The following is a 22328-nucleotide window of genomic DNA, read 5'->3' as shown; positions in this document are numbered from 1 at the left end:
AATACAAAAATTTTGTAACTTCGCTCTAATATCTTGACGAGTATCAACAATATTAAAATAGGTAAACTTAATTGTTCGTTCGGTTTTTGAATTTGAAGGTTGATTTTCATGTTTGTTTTTAAATTACATAAATTCTTTTATAATTTCAGTTCTTTTACGACGTGATTTAATTTGCCACCAAAATAATTTAATTTCAATTATAATTTGTTATTAACTTGTTTAAACTGAATATCACGGTGCAAATTTGTAATTTCGAAATAATCCTTATTTAGTTCTAAGCATTTTCAATTAATTTACTTTTTAATTTAGTTTTTATTTTTATATTATTTTAGTTTAGTTTGTAAAAAAAATTATCGATTTCAGGGTAGCCCTAAAAAAGAGAGACGGTACTCCAATGAAGTCCCCGGCACGCCAGAGAAGCGTCTCCTCATAAACCCCGAGCCTACTCCTGTAAGATATCCTTTGTTATTTTGACAAAGTTTAAACACGACTTACATATTCTGTCTTCACTATTGTTCGACGTTGGCAGTTCGTTAGTGACGTATGACATAGTTCGTTGATCTATGGCACGGGTGACGGTTGCATTTAAACCGTTCGCTCGTAAAAATATAAACATAATGAAAACTACTTTCACGATTTAATCTCGCTTTTTTTTATTGTCATTATATAATTTCTGACATTTCGAATATTTTAGAACTAATAAGGTGTTATTAGTTGACATTTGAAAATCGAATTCCATATTTTGTTTGCAAAACTTGAAACTTAGATAAACTTCGGAATTAATGTAATGACAATTTAAAAAAAAACGCGGCATCAAAAAGTAAAAGTAGTTATTATTGTGTCTACGAATCGCGAAAATCCAAGAAATATATAGAAATATATTGTACTAAAAATACAACACATAACAAATGAATTATTAATATTTAATACACAATTAATTTGTCGAATTTTTTTTTATTTTTCGTATGAACCCTCACTGTATGCAGTGAAAAACTTATTGCTTGTTACTATTCAGACATGTCTGTTTAACATTAACCGATTTCTAAGCGGTATCGCACGTATTTTAATTCGGTTGTCACGAAGCGCCTATCTGAGCTACCACATTGACTGCGACTACTAAAAATGTTTCTCTTCTAGGATAAGAAGATGGCTGACAAACAGCTTGACTTGGATCAGCTGCCTTCTGAGTTTGAGTGTTGTTTTTGCACGTTCAAGGTACTAAGAAACTAACCTCGACTAGCAGCTAATTTAAATATTGCTTTATTCTTATAATTAAATTTAAATATCAACCGATTTTAACAGCTCGACGGTTTGTAAGTATCAATTAATTTAAAATTCTTACGAATTATCTTGTTATTGATTCATGTTCATAAAATAATAAATCGTCGCTGTCAAACCAAAATCAGCTATGTGCAAAAACTCTATTTTGAATTAACGAGTAAAAACATTTTCGTATAAAATTTTAAATGAAAGTGAATTTTTAAGAACTATATCAAATGAAAGCTATTGATAAATATTAAAACTATAGACACATAACAGTTTTTTTTTATACGGTAGATGGGGCTGTGAACTATACGAAAAGGTCAAAAAGTAAAAATCTCAAAAGTGCACATAGCAGATTTTGGTTTGATCACGACGAAATATCGTTTCGAAGGTTAAATAAATATTATCAAATAAGAATATTTTGGAAAGTAAAAAACATTGAATTGATTTGAATCTTCAATCATTACTTACACTTATCGGTTTTACTTAAAGGGTTACAAGGAGTTCATAGATGCAGAGCAATTGATGCCTATGTCCACGTCTGATCTGCGCCAGCCAGTCTGTGTAGAACTGGCTTGTCTTCAGCGACATCCTGCACCCAAGGCTCTACCAGAGGCCACACCTAATAGTTTAGATAGCCCAGGTCGGTGATCACACCAACTGTAAGAAAATAATGTACGCCAATGGTCGAAGACCGTTTTCGATCCGTTGATCTTACATTATCCTAGCAGTTTGTTTACACGAGATCTTTTGCATTCAATTTCTTTACTTTTGATCAAGTTAAAGACGAAATTTGCATTTTCATCAAGTTCATCGTAATAAAATACAGATTAATTATTAATTGATTAATAATAATATGGTATCGTTTAATTTTGAATGCGAGAATTGTTTCTTTTCATGTTTGAAGGATCCTTTGATCAATTGCGTTGGGTCTTAATGAATTTATAATTGTCCGTTTTTATCCCTGAAGTTCAATGTTTATTGACGTATTTACTTATTCACGTCCTTGTGTTTGTCTTACACAGCACTATTTCGATTATAAATTTATTTATTCGAAAACACGAATGTATCGGTAATCGTTGCTACTTTTGTAATATAAATTGAGAATAGAGCACGGCTCCATTTGCGTGTGTCTTACGTTACAGATACATTTGCATCATGCCTTACGCACCCTTTTCCTTCAGAGGGAGACATCGCATGCGAGAACGACTCGTCAAACTTGTATGTGAATCCTCTGGATGGTAGCGGCGGGGGCGGCGCGGGTGCGGGAGAGGGTGGGGTACCGGGGGTACGGCGGAGCGCTTCCGGGGACGGGAACGTGTTGTGTGCGAAGGGTTCGCAGGGCGAGGTGTCACCGCGCGGGTCGCGGGCCAGTCTGAGCGGCGCTGTAGTGCGGCCCCTCGACGCCTCGAGGACCAGTCTGCCGCAGCCCTTAGACGATTTACCCGACGACACAAAGCCCAAACACAGAAAAGCTCGCTTCCAACAGGTAAAGATGCGCGATCTGCTCTGCCATCTGACGTCAAAACCGATGCTGCTAAAATCATCACCCTCTTAACAACATCCGGGCTGTTTTTACCCTAATCTGAGCAGGACAATATTTTTTTATCTTGTATAATCCGATACAATTCTAATGTGTGCACGATTTAGCGCATCTTGACTGTTGTGTTATTGAAAACGCATGTCCATGTTTTCCTTTTCAATGTTTTAAATGAATACAACAAAATTTGTGATTAGGTTATGATTTTGTTTCTGCATTAACAGGAATGGACCGACGAAGAGAGGAAGCCGCCGAGGGGTATAGCAACGAGGATAATCAATCACCACATCCTTTTTGGTTCGTTAAACCAATTTCATTTTTTTTATTGCCTAGATGGGTGGACGAGCTCACAGCCCACCTGGTGTTAAGTGGTTATTGGAGCCCATAGACATCTACAACGTAAATGCGCCACCCACCTTGAGATATAAGTTCTAAGGTCTCAGTATAGTTACAACGGCTGTCCCACCCTTCAAACCGAAACGCATTACTGCTTCACGGCAGAAATAGGCGGGGTGGTGGTACCTACCCGTGCGGACTCACAAGAGGTCCTACCACCAGTGATAAACCAATTTGATAGGTTCATTCTTTCAATTATAATAGTTGTTTATAAAACAACGATACTTCTTTTTCTCCACCTTATCCCACTAGGTGGGGTCGGCACAGCTAATTTTTCTCTTCCATTCTCTTCTATCAGCCGTCATCTCAACACTCACTCCTCTCTCTCTCATATCGTCATTCACACACTCCATCCATGTCTTCTTCGGTCGACCTCTTCCCCCTCTACCTTGCACTACAATTTCCATACATCTCCTAGTCAAATGCATCTTCTCTCTACGCATCACATGTCCAGACCACGCTAACCGTCCGCTCCTTAATTTGTTGCTTACAAAACAACGATACGAACAGGTAAAAACGGCAACAAACGGGGGGGCGGCTGGCCGTCAGAAGGCGACTCGCGTTCCCGGTCCATCCTCAAGAACAAGGAGTCGCGCGGTACAGACAGCGAGCTGCTTCTGCAAGAAACTACATCACTCGGCGCAAATGTATGTACATTTTTATCAAGATCCAACTAGTGTTAAAATTTATATCGAAATAGAATTATCTGTTCCAGTTTTAAACTTAGTTTTATTTGAATATAAGATTATTATATCGACGCTTGAAAGGCAAAAGTAACTAAGCGACAATGCGTGAACTTTACAGTAGACTAATTTAAAGTTGAAATTAATTTAAAACATACTTGAGAAATACCAGAAAAAAATTCTATTTTAACGAATTTAGCTGTAGGATTGAAATGATTTTAATAGACCTAGGAAAATATATTTTTTGCGCATCGAATATGGTTATTGCCTATCATTTATGTACAAAGCAGTTATTGTCGCTTAGTCACGTTTGCCTTTCAAGCGTCGATATATTTAATTAAGGCGTCGTATTGACAGGCGTCGATTTCAGCAATGCCAGAGGCAAAGCCAAGCGGCTGCTTACCGCTAATGTATATAGTATTATATGTAGTATAATCGAGTTTTAAAAAAAATATATTTTTTGTTATAAGCGGAAAGATCATATATTTGTTTTATAAGAAAACTATTTTTTTTTTTTCGAAATCCCAATTGAATTGTTTCTAAGCCGCTTTTAGTTTTGTTTTTAAAGCTATAAAATACAGTGCAATCACAGCGCGTTGTTCTATTGAATACAATAAAATTAAAACAGAAAAAAAAAATCCTCAATTTCAGGGTGACTCCGGTAGTGAATCATCGCCGATCCGACTAAAAGACTTCAAAGGCCAAAACCACAAAGGTGGAGCACCGGAGAGGGATAACGTGATGACGTAGACCGCTTCGAGCTTAGGCGTGACGTCACGATACATCACGCCTCGCCTCAAAAATCGACGCGAACGACCTTAATTAGTACTTAGAATGCAATAATATATTGAATAATTTTAACATATCATTGGGCGATTGTGACTGCTTGTTGAATATAGAATTTCATTTAGTAGGATTATAAATATTGTAAAAATATATATATTGTAATTGTTCATTCCAATCGAAAAGTTGAAGGTATCTATTTGTTAAGTTTTTTTACGTGCAATTATTAATTGCTAAATTTATAATGTAAGCGAATTAGTTTGTACAGCGTAGTCGATGAAAATGAAGCAATTATTAAAATTAAACATTTTCCGAAATTGTTAATTCGCTATATTTTATTTTACGATCTTCTAAATTATATTGATTGACACGAGCGACCAACGGAGACAATGGAAACGCACGCAGTTTTTAATTCAACAATTTATTTGGAAGCTTCATATTTCCACAATTAATAGATCGAGGTGTCAAAACTTAACATTTAGCATTAATTTTTGCTAGTGACGTCACAATGAATACATTCATTAACACATTCAAACGTACATAATATTACATGTAAATATGAAAAAAAATATAGTCGAATGAGGAGGGTCAGTTCAAAAGGTAAAAAATAATATTCTTTGATTACAACAATAACTTATTGGTAATGAGAGTGTTCCCTGTTTGTTTTATACACAACAAAATTATATCTACAATTAAAAAGAAACCGTTTTGTATAAAAGCATTGACACTAATCGTAAGTGTGTGTGCGAAGTAGAAACATTTCTATCTCTTTCGCACCTCCGCGACATACTGTCGTTGACGTTAAAAGCAATTTGTGATTCTATTTTGTTGACAATAACCTCTTTCAACATATTATAGGGTTCCCAACTTAGCCATTTCACAGGTGGTTTCATAATATTCTAGAAAATATATCTATGATGGATTTTTTTAAATGGGTCAACATCCCTATTGGCCGTTGCTAAGATTGACGGGTTACCTTTTGAACATAATTATCCGCCTCGCAATATGTAATATTTTTTATTCTAAATTTTAAAAATATTAGAAACGAACCCATACTACCACTCATAGCATAATTTAATATGGAACTTTAATAATAATACTCGAAAACAATTTCAACAAAATAACGTTCCTTTTCTTAATATAAAGTCATCATAATGAATAATACTTAACAACAAAACGAATAAAATACTTTGGTTTTAAATGAGTACACACTTTCCCACACGTACACTGGTTTAATAATGTTATTTCCTAATCTTTTTAGAAAATACGTCCTACAAAATTTAACAACTGAAATATAATCTGTTTCAATCAAATATTACGAAACTATATCGCGTTTAATATGTATATAAATAAGAGTGCAATTGTGTAATAGCATAAGCACAAACATACGTAAAATTTAAACAAACAACAAAGTTTCTAAGCTATTATTATTCGTGTGATTTTTGTAGGATTTGTGATGAACGAATATAACGGTCCCAGTCAATATTATCAATAAGTTTTTAATGTTGGCAGTATAGTCCAAAAATCATCGCATACGATTTGGGATATTAAAAAAGAAATAATCTACTCTGAAACACTAGTACAAAAATTCAAGATTTTGCAGTATTTTTTTAAGTGTAGAAATGCCAGCCTTTAATATAAATATTGGCAATTGTCCCACAAAATAGTTTTTCTACGCTGGCAACTCCAATCTATAGTCTATTCCACGGTCGGAATACAGAGCACTTGACTGCTATAAAGAAAATACTACAAATTGTTCGTTGTTATTAATCATAGTTCAGAGCAGTTTTGTATTAATTAAATATCGATTATTAAAATTGATACTAAGCTTTTGAAGCCACGCTCCACAGTGATGACCGTAAAATGAAAAACTTCTAATTGTTAAAGGCAGTCGTGCGCCATCTTTCGTAAGTTTAAGTACAATAATTTCTCTGAAGTGCCTCAACGACATTTGTACAATGTTCAATTGAACTCAATCGGATAAAAGTGACGAGATCTTACGAACCAATTACGTTCGAACGTACGTACGAACGTTCATTATCATATTTGAAATTGTATTAAATAAAAAAAAACTGTCAGAATCACGTGACGTCTAAGAAGTAGTTTTTAAAAGAAAAAACCATTAAAATATGTCGCGATTCAGTATCTAACTACCTACACTCAGGGACGTCTTAAATTAGGCTGGGGCCCTGGGGCACACAAGAATTTGAGGCCCTTTTGGAAAGTAAAAAGAGCGAATTATAATAACATTTTTTTACCGAGTATGACCATTTATTATATATCAAATACGGTATGATATAATATGTCATTAATGATATTAGAATGCTGCTGGTTTTTTGGTTACGATCACGATAACGGAAACCGAATAAATGTGTGAGGGAAATTGTCGGTCCTTAGGGCCCCCTGAGAATGGGGGCCCTGGGCACGGGCCCCGTGTGCCCTTATGGTAAAGACGGTATTGCCTACACTGTTTTGTGACGTCTCAAGAATGTCACAAAATCTCAAAAGAATGTTAGATTAGTACCTGATTTCTTTGCGTTTCAAATGTAATTGTTTCAATATAGATGTCATGTGATATTAATATTCAAAGTAAACTTTACCGACTCCAAAAAAAGTCAGTGCTTAAAAGAATCCACGAAACAAAAGTCTATATGTATTTAAGTAAGTCTAAATGTGAAAATAAACATACATATGGCACACGTTTTATGATGCTGTCTAATAGCCGGTTTGGACGCAGTAGTAAACAATACAGCTCGTTATTTAAATTTATTAATACACAATATAAATTTCGTAAATTTGATTGAAACATTCTTTATGATATGTGAAAAAATAAAATACAATAAAATCATTTATCTCTACGTACACTGTTAAGGCATTCATTAATCTATATTAAATTACTCTGAACACACGAACATCTTATAATTTTATTTAAATTCATTGGCAGTAAATCATGGCACGATTTAGATGCACTAGTACAATATAGTTCAGTACACAGGGTGTAAGGGGCCCGCTTTCGGAATCGTGTGCTTAGTGCGAGTTTTTTCACTTCTCGATCACGTAAAAGTTAACTCAACGTATGTAGTTGGAACAGCGCCCCTAGCGGCAAACGGCACTATGCACACCGAAACAGTTATGTTCTACTACTACCTTAAAATGTAAGGAAAACTATTTTTATTTTCAGAGCTGATAATGACTGGAGATTTTCAATACGCGAATATTTTAGTATTTTCTTCGGCTTGCTCTATTCGTTGACATAAATAGTTACTTTTACGGTTTAATTTAACCTCACGATGGCAGTCGTCCGTAACTACGAAAACTGTGATGCATTCGGAATCTCAGAAACAATATAATGACAATAAAAATGTGAGATTAAGCCGTAAATGTAGTTTAATTACGACTTTTTTTATCGCTTTCAGTATTCGACCAAACTGTCACCTACATTTTTCTTCGAAAGCATAATCCAGTACACCCTGGACTATTTTAGAGGACAAAAATATTTTTATACTTTATCACTTACATTATTTTGTATACGATCGAGAATAACTTTAATCTTTTAACATTTTTGTAAATATATATTATACATATATTGTTATTAAATAAGCATTATCGACGTTGATTTATTCAAAGAAATCTTGGCTAGAAACTGAACCGGTTCAATTGTTTATCGATGATGAAAAAAGATAATTCACAGAGATAAATTAGTAATTCCCAGTCTTTTTTGAAATATGAAAAAATAAAATACAGTACTGCTGTGGTTAATTAGGCTTTCTTTTTTTGTGGAGGGTTTTGAATCATTTGACGATCTCTGACACTTAAATCGCATTTACTGGTGACAGATATCTGCCTATATCTGCCGTGTAGCAAACATGAATTTGAAAGAGTGGAACAGGCATTACGAAACAACAGACAAGAACGGAAAGCGAAAGCGTTTACAGCTCAAGAATATTTCGCTGGTGGGGTTCGTAGGGCTTGACCAGTGTGGAGCCCGCGGTAATTATGCTTGGTGTTTCTTGTGCATTTTCGCCTGGTTTATGTAAGAGCTATTTGCGCGGTAACCAGAGAAAGTCTAAGCTAAAGCGACAGTGGTGCAGGGAAAGGATACTTCGGGATTTTCGTCCTTTTTCGGCCCGATCTTCCCGATTTCGGCTAGATCGGTGATCGTATTGCACACTACATCGATCTTTCTTAGTCCCGATAGTGGGAGGACGAAATCCATCAAACGTAAACAAAAATATACATAAGGTAAATTCTCCTGTTGGACGGCAGCATCTTTCATAGCCATCTTTAGTTAAAACATGGTGCAAACATGGTGCATGGTGATTTTTTGATTTATTTTAGATATTTTGATGTTGATTACTTTTAAGTGAAATAAGATATAGAGTCTTACTTCGTAACAAGTTATTTTTATAGGAAACTAAAGGTAGACTGAACAGATTAAGTGAAAGCAGGGTAAAGTGTCACATAAAAAATAATCAAAGAGTCAACATAAAAATCACATAACAAATACATTATACATAAGTAATATGTAAATATCAGAAGCATAAGACCGAATCTAGGAATTTTTATCAAAAATCGTTCGACACGTACATGTGTTTAGTTAATTTTTTTGTCTTTTAGTATGGTCTCCGCGTTTAGACTATCATTTTAGATATCAATTTAGAGAATATCCATGCTAGTGAATTTTCATAGAATCATCTTTAGTTTATGAATCATGATCTTTCGAAAACGACCAGCAATACAGCGAAAGAGGTTGGTTATACCCATCGAAGAATCTAGAATATTTCCGAACAGCCATGGAATGAAAATTCAATAGAAAATTCTCTTAACTATTTGAGACGGAGACATCGTCTCCATTCTATCGTACATGTTGTCTATTTCTTGGAACCCTGGAACTCTTCGGACCAGACCCGAGAAGTGTTCTAGGCAGTATTTATTTTTCATTAAACTATTGTCATATTTATCTAGAATGTCATTTCGTTTTTAAAATATAGAATTAAAATATATTTGTCTATGGATAACGTTTCATATAGCTTTATAACCTTTGGACGATAATTACTACGATCATTATTCAATTGAACAGCGGTAATCTGCTACACAGAGTAAAATTAATAATCATCGTTCACTTTAAATGGTAAATAAATAATATTAATTATATACCCTATAGACAATGATCGTTAAGTGGAAAACCACACATCCGTTTGTTACCTATTGAAATTTTAAAGCCCTCGTATTTAATATTAAAAACAAAAAATAAAATATCACATTATAACTTTGTCATTTCGTAATGTCAGCCGAGTTGACACTAGTACAGTTTACGAATAAAACGACGTCACGAATTAAAACCTTCCTTCGTTTTTTTTTAAGGTCGGTTAACAATACAAACAGACAAAAGAGGCACGAAAGGTATGTACATGATCATAATTGAAATGAATAATAAAATTAAATTATGTTAATTTATTATTATATTACATACATAGTCGAATTATAAAAGGTTTGATTGTAAGTAAACGGATGGAACCCCGAATTAGTTTTAAATCACTATTCGATTCAATTGTAACCGCTATGATTTGAAATCTTTAATTTTATCTCATAAATGATAACTTTTCTTTCTTTCCTCGACATTTTTTTAGAGTACAATAATTTAAAGTAATAGGGAGGACTTGTCGGTTCCGGATTTTCAGGATATTAATAGAAACAGTAGTTTAGCGGAACAAGAGAGTTCTTTCTCAATAAGGAGTTGATTTATATATATTTTAGAAACTGATTTTTCTTGTATTGTGTAATTTCGCTTCAGTATACCTATATATTAAATAAAAAAAAATTATAGATTATAGATTCCCATACTGTTCGATTTCGGTATCCCATGGGTCGACATAAACAAATTTTGCATGTCGTCGAGGTCTAAAAATCGATCTCTATTAATTAACACGAGTTCTTATGAGAAACTTTCAAGATACTGAGTTAAGTTAATACCGTAATAAGTTGTGTTACGTGTATCAACGCGTAATAACAATTACCAATATTTTAGTAGGAAGCATCATTTTTGTACTATAACTTTAATTCACTGAATCTTATATCCGTTTTTTTTTTGTTTTGATGAGACAGTGATGGGAAGTATTTCAATAGATATAGGATTTGTTAAGGAGTTTGGATATGAGGTCTGAGGTATCAGTTCATTTTGAAAAAGGGGTCTCTTGTCCAAAACAGTTTGGGAATCTCTGGCATAGATTAATTGTATATCATTATTGTTTTTCGTATTTTATAGATAATTGGGACCATGTCTCTATTCTATCATGACATTAACCTGTTCTGCCTCTTTTGAACAATAATTAACCTATAACATAATTTGTGAGAATAGAATATTAAAAAAAAAAACTAAAAAAAATACTGTACAAACATTTCGTTTTCTAATTGAATAACGTTACTGCTTAAATACCGCACCCCTAAATTTTACAGTATTCGAAGACGACGTAAAACTGAAAATATGATAATAAATTTAATTAATTTTTTTTAAATATTTTGTATAAAAATATGTGAAGAACACGGAAAGCTAAATATACACAGTTTTGGTGCGCAGGATTATGGTTAATTTCATTCCTTATATATAATTAAAATACAACAACATTCGAAATAAATAAAAACTTCTAAACGTCAAAATCAATATATCATTTGAAATAAAATATAACATACTGTCTTTAAAATGCAGCCAGTACGACCTCATAGAGTACATTTAAGGCGACTAATCCAACTCAAGCTGTGCAGCGCTGAGCTAGCTTTATCTTAGTTTTGTTCCCGTTCAATCTTGTGCAAGGTTGCGACATGCAGATGTATTGTTAAGTGCGAGCAAGATAGATGGACACTCAGTGGGCGACTTGTGTGCTGCGGAGCGAGACAGCGCATATCGCGCCTCACACATCGAAAGCAACGCTTGCGCGCACAGAACGGAACATAGCCACAGCCCGTGATGGGGAGTAATCACCTTCTAAGTAACGAAGCGATCACAATTTAGTTCAATCATCCTGTTCGTTAGTACGAAACGCTTTAACCAATATTCCGAAGCGTAGATTTAGTATGTAAATAGAACCCGGTGCACACGTGAAATTCCCGTACACTAAGTACATTATAACAAACCAATGTTTTAGTCACCACACCGATGTTGCATAGAAATTCACATCGCACAAACATGTCAAACGCACTGGAGGCGAGTCAAGGTAGGCGTACACTACCTGTGCCACGCTATAGTGAGCGCCGCTCTCAGTTTCCCCCACAGCCACGGATATAGGCCTCCGCCCCTCCACGCTGTCCGAGCCATGAACTTCATGTAGTCGATGAGGCTCCACGGCGCGTGGCCCCCGTTCACATAGTACACGTATGTGAAACCGTCTTTACAACGGCCCTTTATCGAGTAGTAGTACGGAAGAAACGAGTGTAGAAGGAATCTGAAATGTTTTTACAAAACATTCATTCTGTTTGCCTTAATAAACAAAACGTATAGTATTATGAATTAATAAATACAATTATTTTGAAAGACGCCAACAATACACTGTCTTATTTTCTAATTAATTAGTGTTAAGCAAGGCTAAAATTTTTCAAGGCAATTGTATTCTTTGTAATTGTATGGGGCAAGGGAAATAAGTGTGTACAGTTGAAAAGTTCTTCCTTTAGTTTACTTAGAATCGATTGATGTTTCAACGTAGCGCTTTAAATAAATAAAATTTAAAAAAACACACACGATAAGATACGGCTAATATCTATTTAGATAATCCGCTTTGGTTATGTAATACATTATTTAGTTCAGCGAAGAAAATTCGGTAAACATAAACTCAGATTTCATCGAATCTCTGCAAAGAATCACACACGCGCTGTAAGATATTTTATGTGTTACATGTGTACTTCTTATCGATAGCAAACCTTGGTCGAGTAAAGATCGCGAAAAATTTTTTTTTAATCACTATCCCATCTTCTATTCTTCTAGCCTAGTCTAGTTTAGTCCATTTACATCAGCCTTTCCCAAAGTGGGCGATAACGCCCCCTTGTGGGCGCTGCAGGCCTAAAAGGGGGCGTTAACAGACCCAGAAAAAAATGGGAGCGTTGTGTAGAAGCTTGGGAGGTGATTTCTAATTTCATCTAGAAGGACTCTTACACACCGACTAAGCTCTCGCTATAGTGGTTTTTAAGTAGGTGAAAAAATGGGGGCGCTAAAAAATAATTTATTCTCAAAGTGGGCAGTAGACAAAATAAGTTTGGGAGCCCCTGATCTACATGATAGACAGAAATATAGATTTTTAACGAGCAAGGTAAGTGTTACATTACCAAAGCGTAGTGAAATCGTAAATCTTTCAAGTAATATACAAAATTACGTCTTGTGAGCAATCACGGGTTGGCCGCATCACTCTGCCAATTTCTGCAGCGAAGCAGTAAAGAGTTTGAAGTTTGGTACAGGTGTTATATTATTCAATGGAGACTTAGAAGGCATATATCAGAGTGATATCTATGGATTCCGTGTGCTTGGGGCGATTTTTTTAACGTTCTCGATAGCGTAAAAGTTAACGGAAATTTGTATGGAGTTCGAACGTTTGCCACATTTGCCACTAGGGGCGCTTTTCCAACTGTATTCAAATTTGAGTTAACTTTTACGCTATCGAGACCGTTAAAAAACTCGCACTAAGCACACCGGTAACAGTGGTAACCACTTAACATCAGGTGAACGAACTCACCCGACTATGCACAAAGAAAGTGCCTTTTGAAAACATTAGTAAAAATATCTCATCGACAGCGTAATAACAGTCAAATTGCAACACTACTTAAGTATGAAGTTAGTTATATTATTTATTTTTAACACACAATGTCTCATTCCGAAACTGAATTAACGTTATTTTATATTATTTTATTTATAATGACGTTAATTAATTTGAATTTCTTCTATCACAAACATTCCATTCAACACCTTAGTATGCATGGTGGTAAACAAAAAATAATAAAGAATAAAAATTCATTATTCATAATTATTCATGATCACGTGCTGAAGTTAAAGTGTTTTTGTTGTTTGGTTTTCTTGTCATAAAGTAAAGGCTTTTGTATATTTTATGGACCAACTTGACTTATTGCACAAGGATTAAAAAAACACGTGTATAATAAAATCACAAATTATACAAATATTTAGTTACATTTTTGTAACTAATATTAGCTGTATTTCAAGAGAACAAAAGTATAGGCCAGAGTAGTAGAATAAGTCCGCTAAATACATTAGTATCTGTTAGTTGTCAAATGTTTACATTTACTAAAAATACCAATTCATTTTGAGTGTTGCAACACTACTAAGAGCACTAATTTTTCTATATAAGAAATAAATTACTTATATAAAGAAATTAATTATAATCAATATAGTGTAAATCAAATACATAGGTATTTAAATAAATATAATACTGGAATATTAATATGAACGCAATTGTGTTAAAGAAATAAATTACCTTTTGTGTTCATAAAACAGTATAGCCTCGTTGTTGGTCGTGAGGACGTGCAGAAATATAGCCTTGACTCGATGTTCGTGCGGCGGCTGGGGCACCGGCCCCGACAGGTGGTTGATCAGAACATCGAGCAGCATCGTTGCCACCCCTGAACGACGGTGCGAACGCACCACTCCTGGAAGTCACGTACACCGGATCTTGATCACATTTTATAGTGTGCTTAAGCCTTTTCCGCACTAGGCGAGTATTTTAGTCGAGTACCGAGTAATTTAGTGGCTAAACTACTCGCTACTGCACAGAAATCGTTCGCATTACGGTCCAGTAGAGTACACAAGTGAGTGGTGTTTTGCAAGATGAACAGGCTGCAATGCAATAGTAAACTGATTAAGCTAATCGTAATGGCTATTTCAGAAGAGGTGGATGAGGAAATTTCTGTGACTAAGAAAAATAAGTTATGGGTACGAAAATGGATCGATAGAAGAGATAAACTAGGAGCTACTAAATGTCTTCTGAAGGAGTTAGCATTGGAAGAGATTCCAAAGAATACTTCGATAGTTTGAGAATGTCCGAAAGTTGTGTGAATTTTCTGTTAACGAAAATACACTCTCAAATTCAGCGCAAAGATACCCATCTAAGATGTGCCACTAATGAACTCGACTAATCAACAGGTTCGGACTTGTTTAGTCAGTGAGCTAGTGAGCAAGGAGGCGTGGTGGGAGGCGCTACTCGCCCGAAAAAATAGAACAAAATGGATTGACTTGACTAAATTATTTACTAACCTATTCGACTAAATTTTTGGTATTCAGACACATTTAGCTACTAAATTACTCGGTACTCGACTAAAATACTCGCTTACTCCAAACAAGGCATTAGTGCGAGTTTTTTAACGTTCTCGATAACGTAAAGGTTAGCCCAATTTTGTATGCAGTTGGAACAGCGCCCCTAGCGGCAAACGTAGGCAAACGATCCGATTCCATACAAATTTGAGCTAACTTTTACGCTATAGAGAACTTTAAAAAACTCGCACTAAGCACACAGTACACTTTACGTTAACCTAACCGTCAAAGTGAGTTTGTATTCATGCATAATATTACCTATTTAAAAAAATAATATTAAAGGGCCATTAAAAATAACTGTGCGGACGCTACTGGAATTTACCTTTTCTAGTGCGATTTTCATTGAGTAATATATTACTCGTATTTAATAGGCAAAAAGTGTATATTAATCTCTTATAGTAATGAATGCATGTACACATATACTTTTATTCAAATTTATTTACTCTTAAATATAACTATATAATATAAATAATAAAAACTCTGCATCTATTGTCAGGGACGTATAATGCTACTATACGTCATACTATGTACATCACTATGTTATGAAAAATTATCTGATTTTGAAAAACGAATGTTCGTACGTTCTACTTAAAAAACGTTAACAGAATCAAAATGTTAAATTTAAATTATGCCTGCGACTCGCGTTATACTAAAGAAGATACCGAAATTAACAACGTTTAAATTAAATATTATTTTCTAAGCCAATATTTCAGCCCGTATATCGATTATTAATGTAATGTCAATAAAATCACTGCCAAATTTTGGTACAGTAACTCAATTGGTAGTAAAATATTTATGTATCGAGTGATTTTACTAAACTAGACATGAGATGGGGCGTGACAATTGAATACAATACCCTTTTTGTTTCCTACCTATGCTGATATCCTTGTGAGGCTATTTCAGCTTCTCTTTGACGTGTAGGTGAGCTCACGGGGGTCAAACCGGGAGCGTTGCTAACACTGGCCCTATCAAGAGCAGTACTTCGCAGAATCTACCACCGGATCGGAAACGCGACCCACTGAGAAGATCCGACGAGAAAATCAGTGGGCTGTGTCTTTAGGTTAATTCACTCGTCGAGCCCTGCATCGCAAGCGGCGGGTTCGACGAGGACGGTGACCGGTGCCTGTGCTACCTAAAAGCACCGTTAAAGGATCGGAGGGATCCGTAATGACGTGTAATGCACTTTGATATTAAATCGTTATTTTAATTTGATTGTTCGATTATTATATATTCCATTAATCGATTTGAATAAAGCATATACCGCTTTTCTGTTAACGCTCGAGTTTAGTGCCCATCTAACGATCGTCATCGAAATCGATTCCTAAGAAGTAAACTCCAAAAAAAATACACGAACACTGCATTCAGTTTACGTTACTGTGTTTGTTATTATTTTGACATTTAGTTGCCATTTTACTGGTTTTAGCCCACTGAGTTTCTCGCCGGATCTTCTCAGTGGGTCGCGTTTCCGATCCGGTGGTTGATTCTGCGAAGCACGGCTCTAGCTAGGGTTCGTGTTAGCAACGTCATCAGGTTTGTGCCCCGTGAGCTCACCTACTAGTTAAGGCTACGCTGATACAGCCTCCCAAGGCTCTCAGCTTTGGTAGCCAAAAAAAAACTGATTTTAGGATTGTCTATATTAACATTATAAAGAGGAAAAATTTGTTGGTATGTTTGTATTTAATAGGCTCCGAAACTACTAAACCGATTTGAAAAATTCTTTCACTGTTTGGAAGCTACAATATTCCCGAGTGAAATAGGCTATAATCATTTTTGAAAAAAATTAGGTATCCTTACTACAACTTCAATAATGTAACCCAAGGTGTAAAAAATTACCTAAAATATTCTTTACATCGCGTGCCCTGCGAAAACTATTGATGATAGAATAAAATAATGTACTAAGACTTTGTAGACCAAATAATTATTTCCAAAAAGTGTCGCGATAGCATATATGTCTAACTACTATAGTTATGCCGCAATAAATGTTCTTTTATTTAAAAAATAAAACAACGTCAAATATCGTTGAACTTTTTGTTAAAGACCCGAGCGGAGCCGGAGCGGGCCGCTTGTTATTTTATAATTGTATTATACAATATAGCAAAGGAGCATTAGCGCAGTGCGAAAATCCGTATACTGAGCAATGTGGGTTCGGTCATTGTCGGGTCATATGTGCTCAACAATTAGTGGAGGAGTAAGTACATTGCGCCCTCAGCTCCGGACTCGTTACACCCTGCATTTATGGTAGTGACGCATTTCTAAACTACATAGTGTATTGTTATTTGCTTGCGGTTATTCGTCTTGTTGATGACTAATAGGGAACCGGACAGCTCTTTCCTTTCAGACAAACTATACAAAACTCGATTATAGCAATATCACCGCTGAACGATACGAATTAAAATTGTAATGATGTTGGTAGATTGCTTTAGAATGTTTTATTAATGTGTTCAGTGGCCGGTTGCCTATTGTAAAACAATCTACGAGTAATCGGTTGCTCATTACTCACCCAATGACAATATATAAGCAACTAATGTATCCTTGGAAGCGAACCATCTCGACAAGATACCTCTGTCTTCGGCATTCAGTTTTAAATAAGGTTTTATTTCGGCAACAATGAGACCTATGATCTGGTTCTTGTACACTGCCGCGAGCGCGAAGAACCTGTCCGAGGATGTGATGTCTTCATACCAAGACTGCGGGTATTCGATAGGAAACCAGTCTCTGCACAGAGACCTAACCTAAAACAAAGATTTTTTTTATTTCAATGGATTAGCTGCATTGCGATGATTAATAGCGTTTGAGACCACATCGCGTATTTATAACTTAAGGTTCTAATTATTCATAATTTTATGTGTTACTAGCCGTACTCGCCCGCTTCGCTGGGCATTTAAAATTAGCATTATTATTTATTGTCATTATTATAAAGGGAGTCCAACACTCATATAAATATTAGCCTATCCATTAAGTACATGTATTTTTTACATGGATACCAAGTTTCCAGTCAATCGGATGCATGGTTCAGTAGTTATAACGGAACATTCGTAAAAACCACTGTAGATTTATATATTAGTATAGATTTGTTTTCGCATAGTAATATAAAATATATATATTTTTAAATCTTAACATTGTCGACACTTACTTGCAGTGGTGACCATGTTCTATCAGGCGACTTTGAATTTGTTGGTAATTGAAAATGAGAACAAAAGTATAACAGAAAATAATATAATAAAGAAACTCTATCACGTGCAATTTACCCTAATTACTTATTGTTCATATTAATTCTTCCACCTCGCGTTGTAAATCGATGGACAATCTTTTAATATTCACAACAACCTCGACGTAACCCAAATTTAATCAATACAGAGATACAGATTAACCCGTAACATTGCATTTAAAAAACATTTTCTTCGCACATGTAGACTTGTTTTAAACACTTCTATGTTATTGGTAGGTATTACAATAACAAATCGAGGAATGATTCATTAAAAATGTTCTGGTTCTTATCTCGGGTGATTTAATACAATTTAGTGAAAAAGCACAAGTTCACACTTATTTCGGCATTTAAAACGGCAGTTAGAAAATAATGGGAATATAGGTTACATATACATTTATTTATCACTGTCAACGTCTATTAAGTTTCCTTGAATTTAGGAACGACTGTGTGTTTTTAATGTGAAGTGTGTTTTAGACGAATATCCATGATGCATATTCAAACCTCCTTTTCGATATGACCTCACATTTATTATTTTAATTATATTATGGCAGACGAAAGAAAACTAAACAGTACAATGTCGACTAATTAGGTAATAATACCTTAGTCGTCCGTGACCACGAAAGCTGTAAAGTATTCGATACATTCTAAATAACAAGCTTGAGGTTAAGCGGTAAAATTAATTTAAATTATGTCCACAAAAACCAAAGAAAATCCATAATGCAGATTACGTTTTTTATCATTTAGATTGAATTTGTTGTCGGCAGCGCCGTTAAACATTAAGTTCTAAGTATAAATCTACTAATCCACGTAAATATTTCAGACCTTCTATTTTTTATTTATTGCTTACATGGGTGGACGAGCTCACCGTCCACTTGATGTTAAGTGGTTACTGGAGGCCATAGACATCTACAACGTAAATGCGCCATCCACCTTGAGATATAAGTTCTAAGGTCTCAGTATAGTTACAACAGCTACAGAAACCCTTCAAACAGAAACGCATTACTGCTTCACGGCAGAAATAGGCGGGGTGGTGGTACCTACCCGGGAGAACTCACAACAGGTCCTCCCACCAGTAAAATTCTAGCTCTAGCTCTCTCGAAATGAAATTTTTTCGCCAAACCTATTAATAATACGCAAAACCTTAATAAGTTTAGGTGACATTTTGAAGAAAATAATTGTGACAGTAAAATTGTAGTTAAAACATCTTGGAGTAGTGCGATAGCGTACACACTAGAAGACTCACAACTAAAAATAAGTAAGATAAGTTTGAAAACAATACGGTATCATAGCTCAGAATATTATTTATTGGTAAAGCAGCTAGCAGACTTTATAGCAGACTTTTTCGTTATATTAGAATAGTCTTGAACGCTTTGTATTTTTCAGTACAAAGTTGTCTCTCCAATGCAATCATTTATATTTACATTAGGTCTTATTGGATCACTTATGAACTCGCCTGTCCTAATCTAAGCAAAATTGCTTTTAAATTATTGTATTACTAGTAGTACATTGTCTAGAATTCTTTAACTAGCGATTTTAAAAATTTCTTTAAAATTAGCAAACTTTAAATGCATAAAAAGTCTGTTTAGAAACATGTGCAAGAGTTGTATACATATTTTTTTGGTTTTACAGTATAAGGGAAAGAAGCATCTTCATTTAATCTATGCAAAAAAAATATGGAACTTTAGTTATCTCTAGATGGTAGACAAGTTCTCCTGATATTATGTTTCAGGAACATTCAACTATTTCATTAATAAAGTAAATGATTTTAAGTGAAATTTAAGCACATATGGTTACAAGTCCATAAACTAGAATCATTTCAGCTAATCAATTAGTATTTCTAATAGGTTGTTCATATTAGGGTTGATCTACATTCTTTGATCACAGTGACATAAATGAGTTATACCCATTTGTTGAAACAATTCCCGCTACCCCTATCATATAACATTGTTACTGTAGTAAAATTCTTGGAAATGCTAACAACTCTACAAAGTTACATCTCAATGAAGTGAATCATACACTGACAGAACTGTTTTTTAAACTTTTGTTTAGAGGAAATGATCCTGTTGACACCTAGCTACTTTTATGAAATCATCTTAGGTCATTCATAGTACTATTACAATTCTTTCAATTAGCTTACTATTTTAAAATTGAGGTAGTAGCACTGGGCATTTACACCGCATTGCAGTTTGAAGAGTTGGAAAGCATTTTTACATTATCACTGACACATTCCACCCAAGTCTTGAAGTGAACTTATGTACGCTGGGTTATCTATGGGTTCTAGTCCTAGCAGATCCTGAGCATGTTTGCCCAGCTAATGAAATTACAATAAGTAATGGAAACTAAAATGTGGTGTGGTGCAAAAATAAGGAAAACAATAATTCAAATAACATTTGAACTACCTAATGTCTAACAAATGTAAGCAATACAGAAAATAATTCATTACTGTCTCTATTTAAACATACCTCTTCTAAATCATCAGGGCACAAGAAACGTAATTGTACATCTTTTAGAGAGCATTTCTTGTCTTTAGACTTCTCAATTATAACTTGGAAGCCTTCAGACAGATACCTGCAATGAAATAAAAATATTACAAATGTTGAAATCGAGTGTAAACTGAAAAATAAATTTAAATGAATATTAGTTTAATAATCACTTAGTGATTAATTTTACCTTCAAGGATGAGGTCTGTTTTTGAACTTATTAACAAGTTAATCATATTTCAACCTTGTCCAAATTGAAAAGTGAATGTTTATTTAATACAAAATTGAATTTTTAGGTATATTAGAACCAATCGAACTATTTTTATTAATTTTATACTTTCTAAAAGGATATCCTTACATGCAACAGTTTATTAGACACATTTCCTAATGCATCTAAATGATCTTCAATTTTATTAGTTGTTTCATTCAACAATCAGACAGAGTAGTTTGACCCTTCAATTGGACAATTTTCTCCAATTGAAGCTCAATAAGACAATACATACATACAAACAACGATCTATGGGAATATCTATATTCAAAATTTTTTGATTTGGAACATACCAGCTAAACCCAGCCATTCGGTATTGAGTCCATCAATTCCGTTAACACATGAGTTTCACAGTGTTTTTCTTATCATTTCCAAATTTTTCTTGTAGTGCAATAAGAACTCCATAGAATCACAATCGCACAGCATCCGAACAACATACAAACTGAACTCTGAAGGGATGATAACAGAGTTCTTTGAAAATGTAGGTAATACCAATACAGACTCTATCACTCAGTTTATCTGCTGTCACAAGTGTCACTGTCAAAACCACAGAGCCAGTTACCAGCTATAAGAAATTATTTGTGAAAAAATAGCTGTGTGCTAATATTTTTAATATACAATTTTTTAAACTAAAAACTCGTTGAGCAGCGTTGTTATTTTTGAAAGTCTGAAGTTTTCATTATTATTGTGCATATTTTTTGTTCGTACAATTTATGGGCTAAACTTTCCTTTATGGTCCGTCGATTTTTGGGTCGGGGGGAAGGGGGCAAGGGCCTCCAGCACCGTCCTCACCCCACGGAACCCCATGGTTATGAATATATCCACGGTTAATGTTTTGAGGTTGGAATAGCACTATTTAGTCAATATAAGGTTAACATTTCAATTATGGTCCCTCAATTTTTGAGTCAAGGAGGAAGGGGTGTAAGGGTTTACCTCCTGCACCATCACCAACCCACAGATCCCCATGCTTATTAGCATTCAGATTTTGTTCGGAGTATGACAAAAATTTTTAGAAGAATATAAAAATCAAATTAGTGACATTAGTCAATGTGCATTTTAAAAAGTTTAAAAGAAAAGGATAGCTATAATGATGAATAGCTATTTTTACAGTTTGATATCAGTATAGTGGACGTTTGGTGGCACAAATGGTAGCACAATTTTAAAATATAGTTTAATTCTACTTACAGTTTAAAATTTTAAAAGAAAATAGTTAAAAATTTCCACGCACAAAAAGTCAATAACTGCTAATTTTGTTACTCTCAGAATTCTTTGTAACACTGAAGAGCTATACTGAATTGTCAAAATTTTGGTTTGTTTGCCCGTTTGAATAGGCAAAGAGTGCATAGCCAACACAGTCACCTTTTTGCCAATACAGTCAAACGTCAGTGGATGAGACCGTGTTTT

At 34.6% G+C, this 22328-nt stretch overlaps 2 protein-coding genes across 6 annotated transcripts in view; one reads left to right on the top strand and one right to left on the bottom strand.

The window, feature by feature from the left end:
- LOC101738948 (potassium voltage-gated channel protein Shab) overlaps positions 1–4989 on the top strand; it is a 57514-nt gene extending 52525 nt beyond the window's left edge. For 2 of the 5 annotated variants that reach the window (XM_004931594.5, XM_021351476.3), the window contains exons 7-13: positions 364–450; positions 1138–1215; positions 1756–1906; positions 2409–2752; positions 3028–3100; positions 3710–3846; positions 4534–4989. In XM_004931594.5, the coding sequence (XP_004931651.2) occupies positions 364–450; positions 1138–1215; positions 1756–1906; positions 2409–2752; positions 3028–3100; positions 3710–3846; positions 4534–4632 (969 nt within the window). In that variant the 3' untranslated portion in view covers positions 4633–4989. The remainder of the gene's footprint in view (positions 1–363; positions 451–1137; positions 1216–1755; positions 1907–2408; positions 2753–3027; positions 3101–3709; positions 3847–4533) is intronic. The other 3 variants (XM_012694952.4, XM_062671141.1, XM_012694953.4) reach the window with 3 other exon arrangements.
- Positions 4990–5070: 81 nt separating this feature from the next.
- Positions 5071–21419, bottom strand: LOC101739089 (N-alpha-acetyltransferase 60). The gene is made up of 6 exons (XM_004931595.5): positions 21218–21419; positions 20639–20744; positions 17469–17700; positions 14136–14307; positions 11892–12104; positions 5071–11141 (listed from the first exon to the last, which is right to left on the bottom strand). The coding sequence occupies exons 1-6, from the start codon at positions 21232–21234 to the stop codon at positions 11087–11089; spliced, it is 795 nt and encodes a 264-aa protein (XP_004931652.2). The 5' UTR covers positions 21235–21419; the 3' UTR covers positions 5071–11086.
- Positions 21420–22328: the final 909 nt, after the last annotated feature.

The sequence above is a fragment of the Bombyx mori genome, chromosome 11 (genome assembly GCF_030269925.1).
Source record: "Bombyx mori chromosome 11, ASM3026992v2".
NCBI classification, from domain to species: domain Eukaryota; kingdom Metazoa; phylum Arthropoda; class Insecta; order Lepidoptera; family Bombycidae; genus Bombyx; species Bombyx mori.
This window is presented reverse-complemented; position numbering and strand designations above follow the sequence as displayed.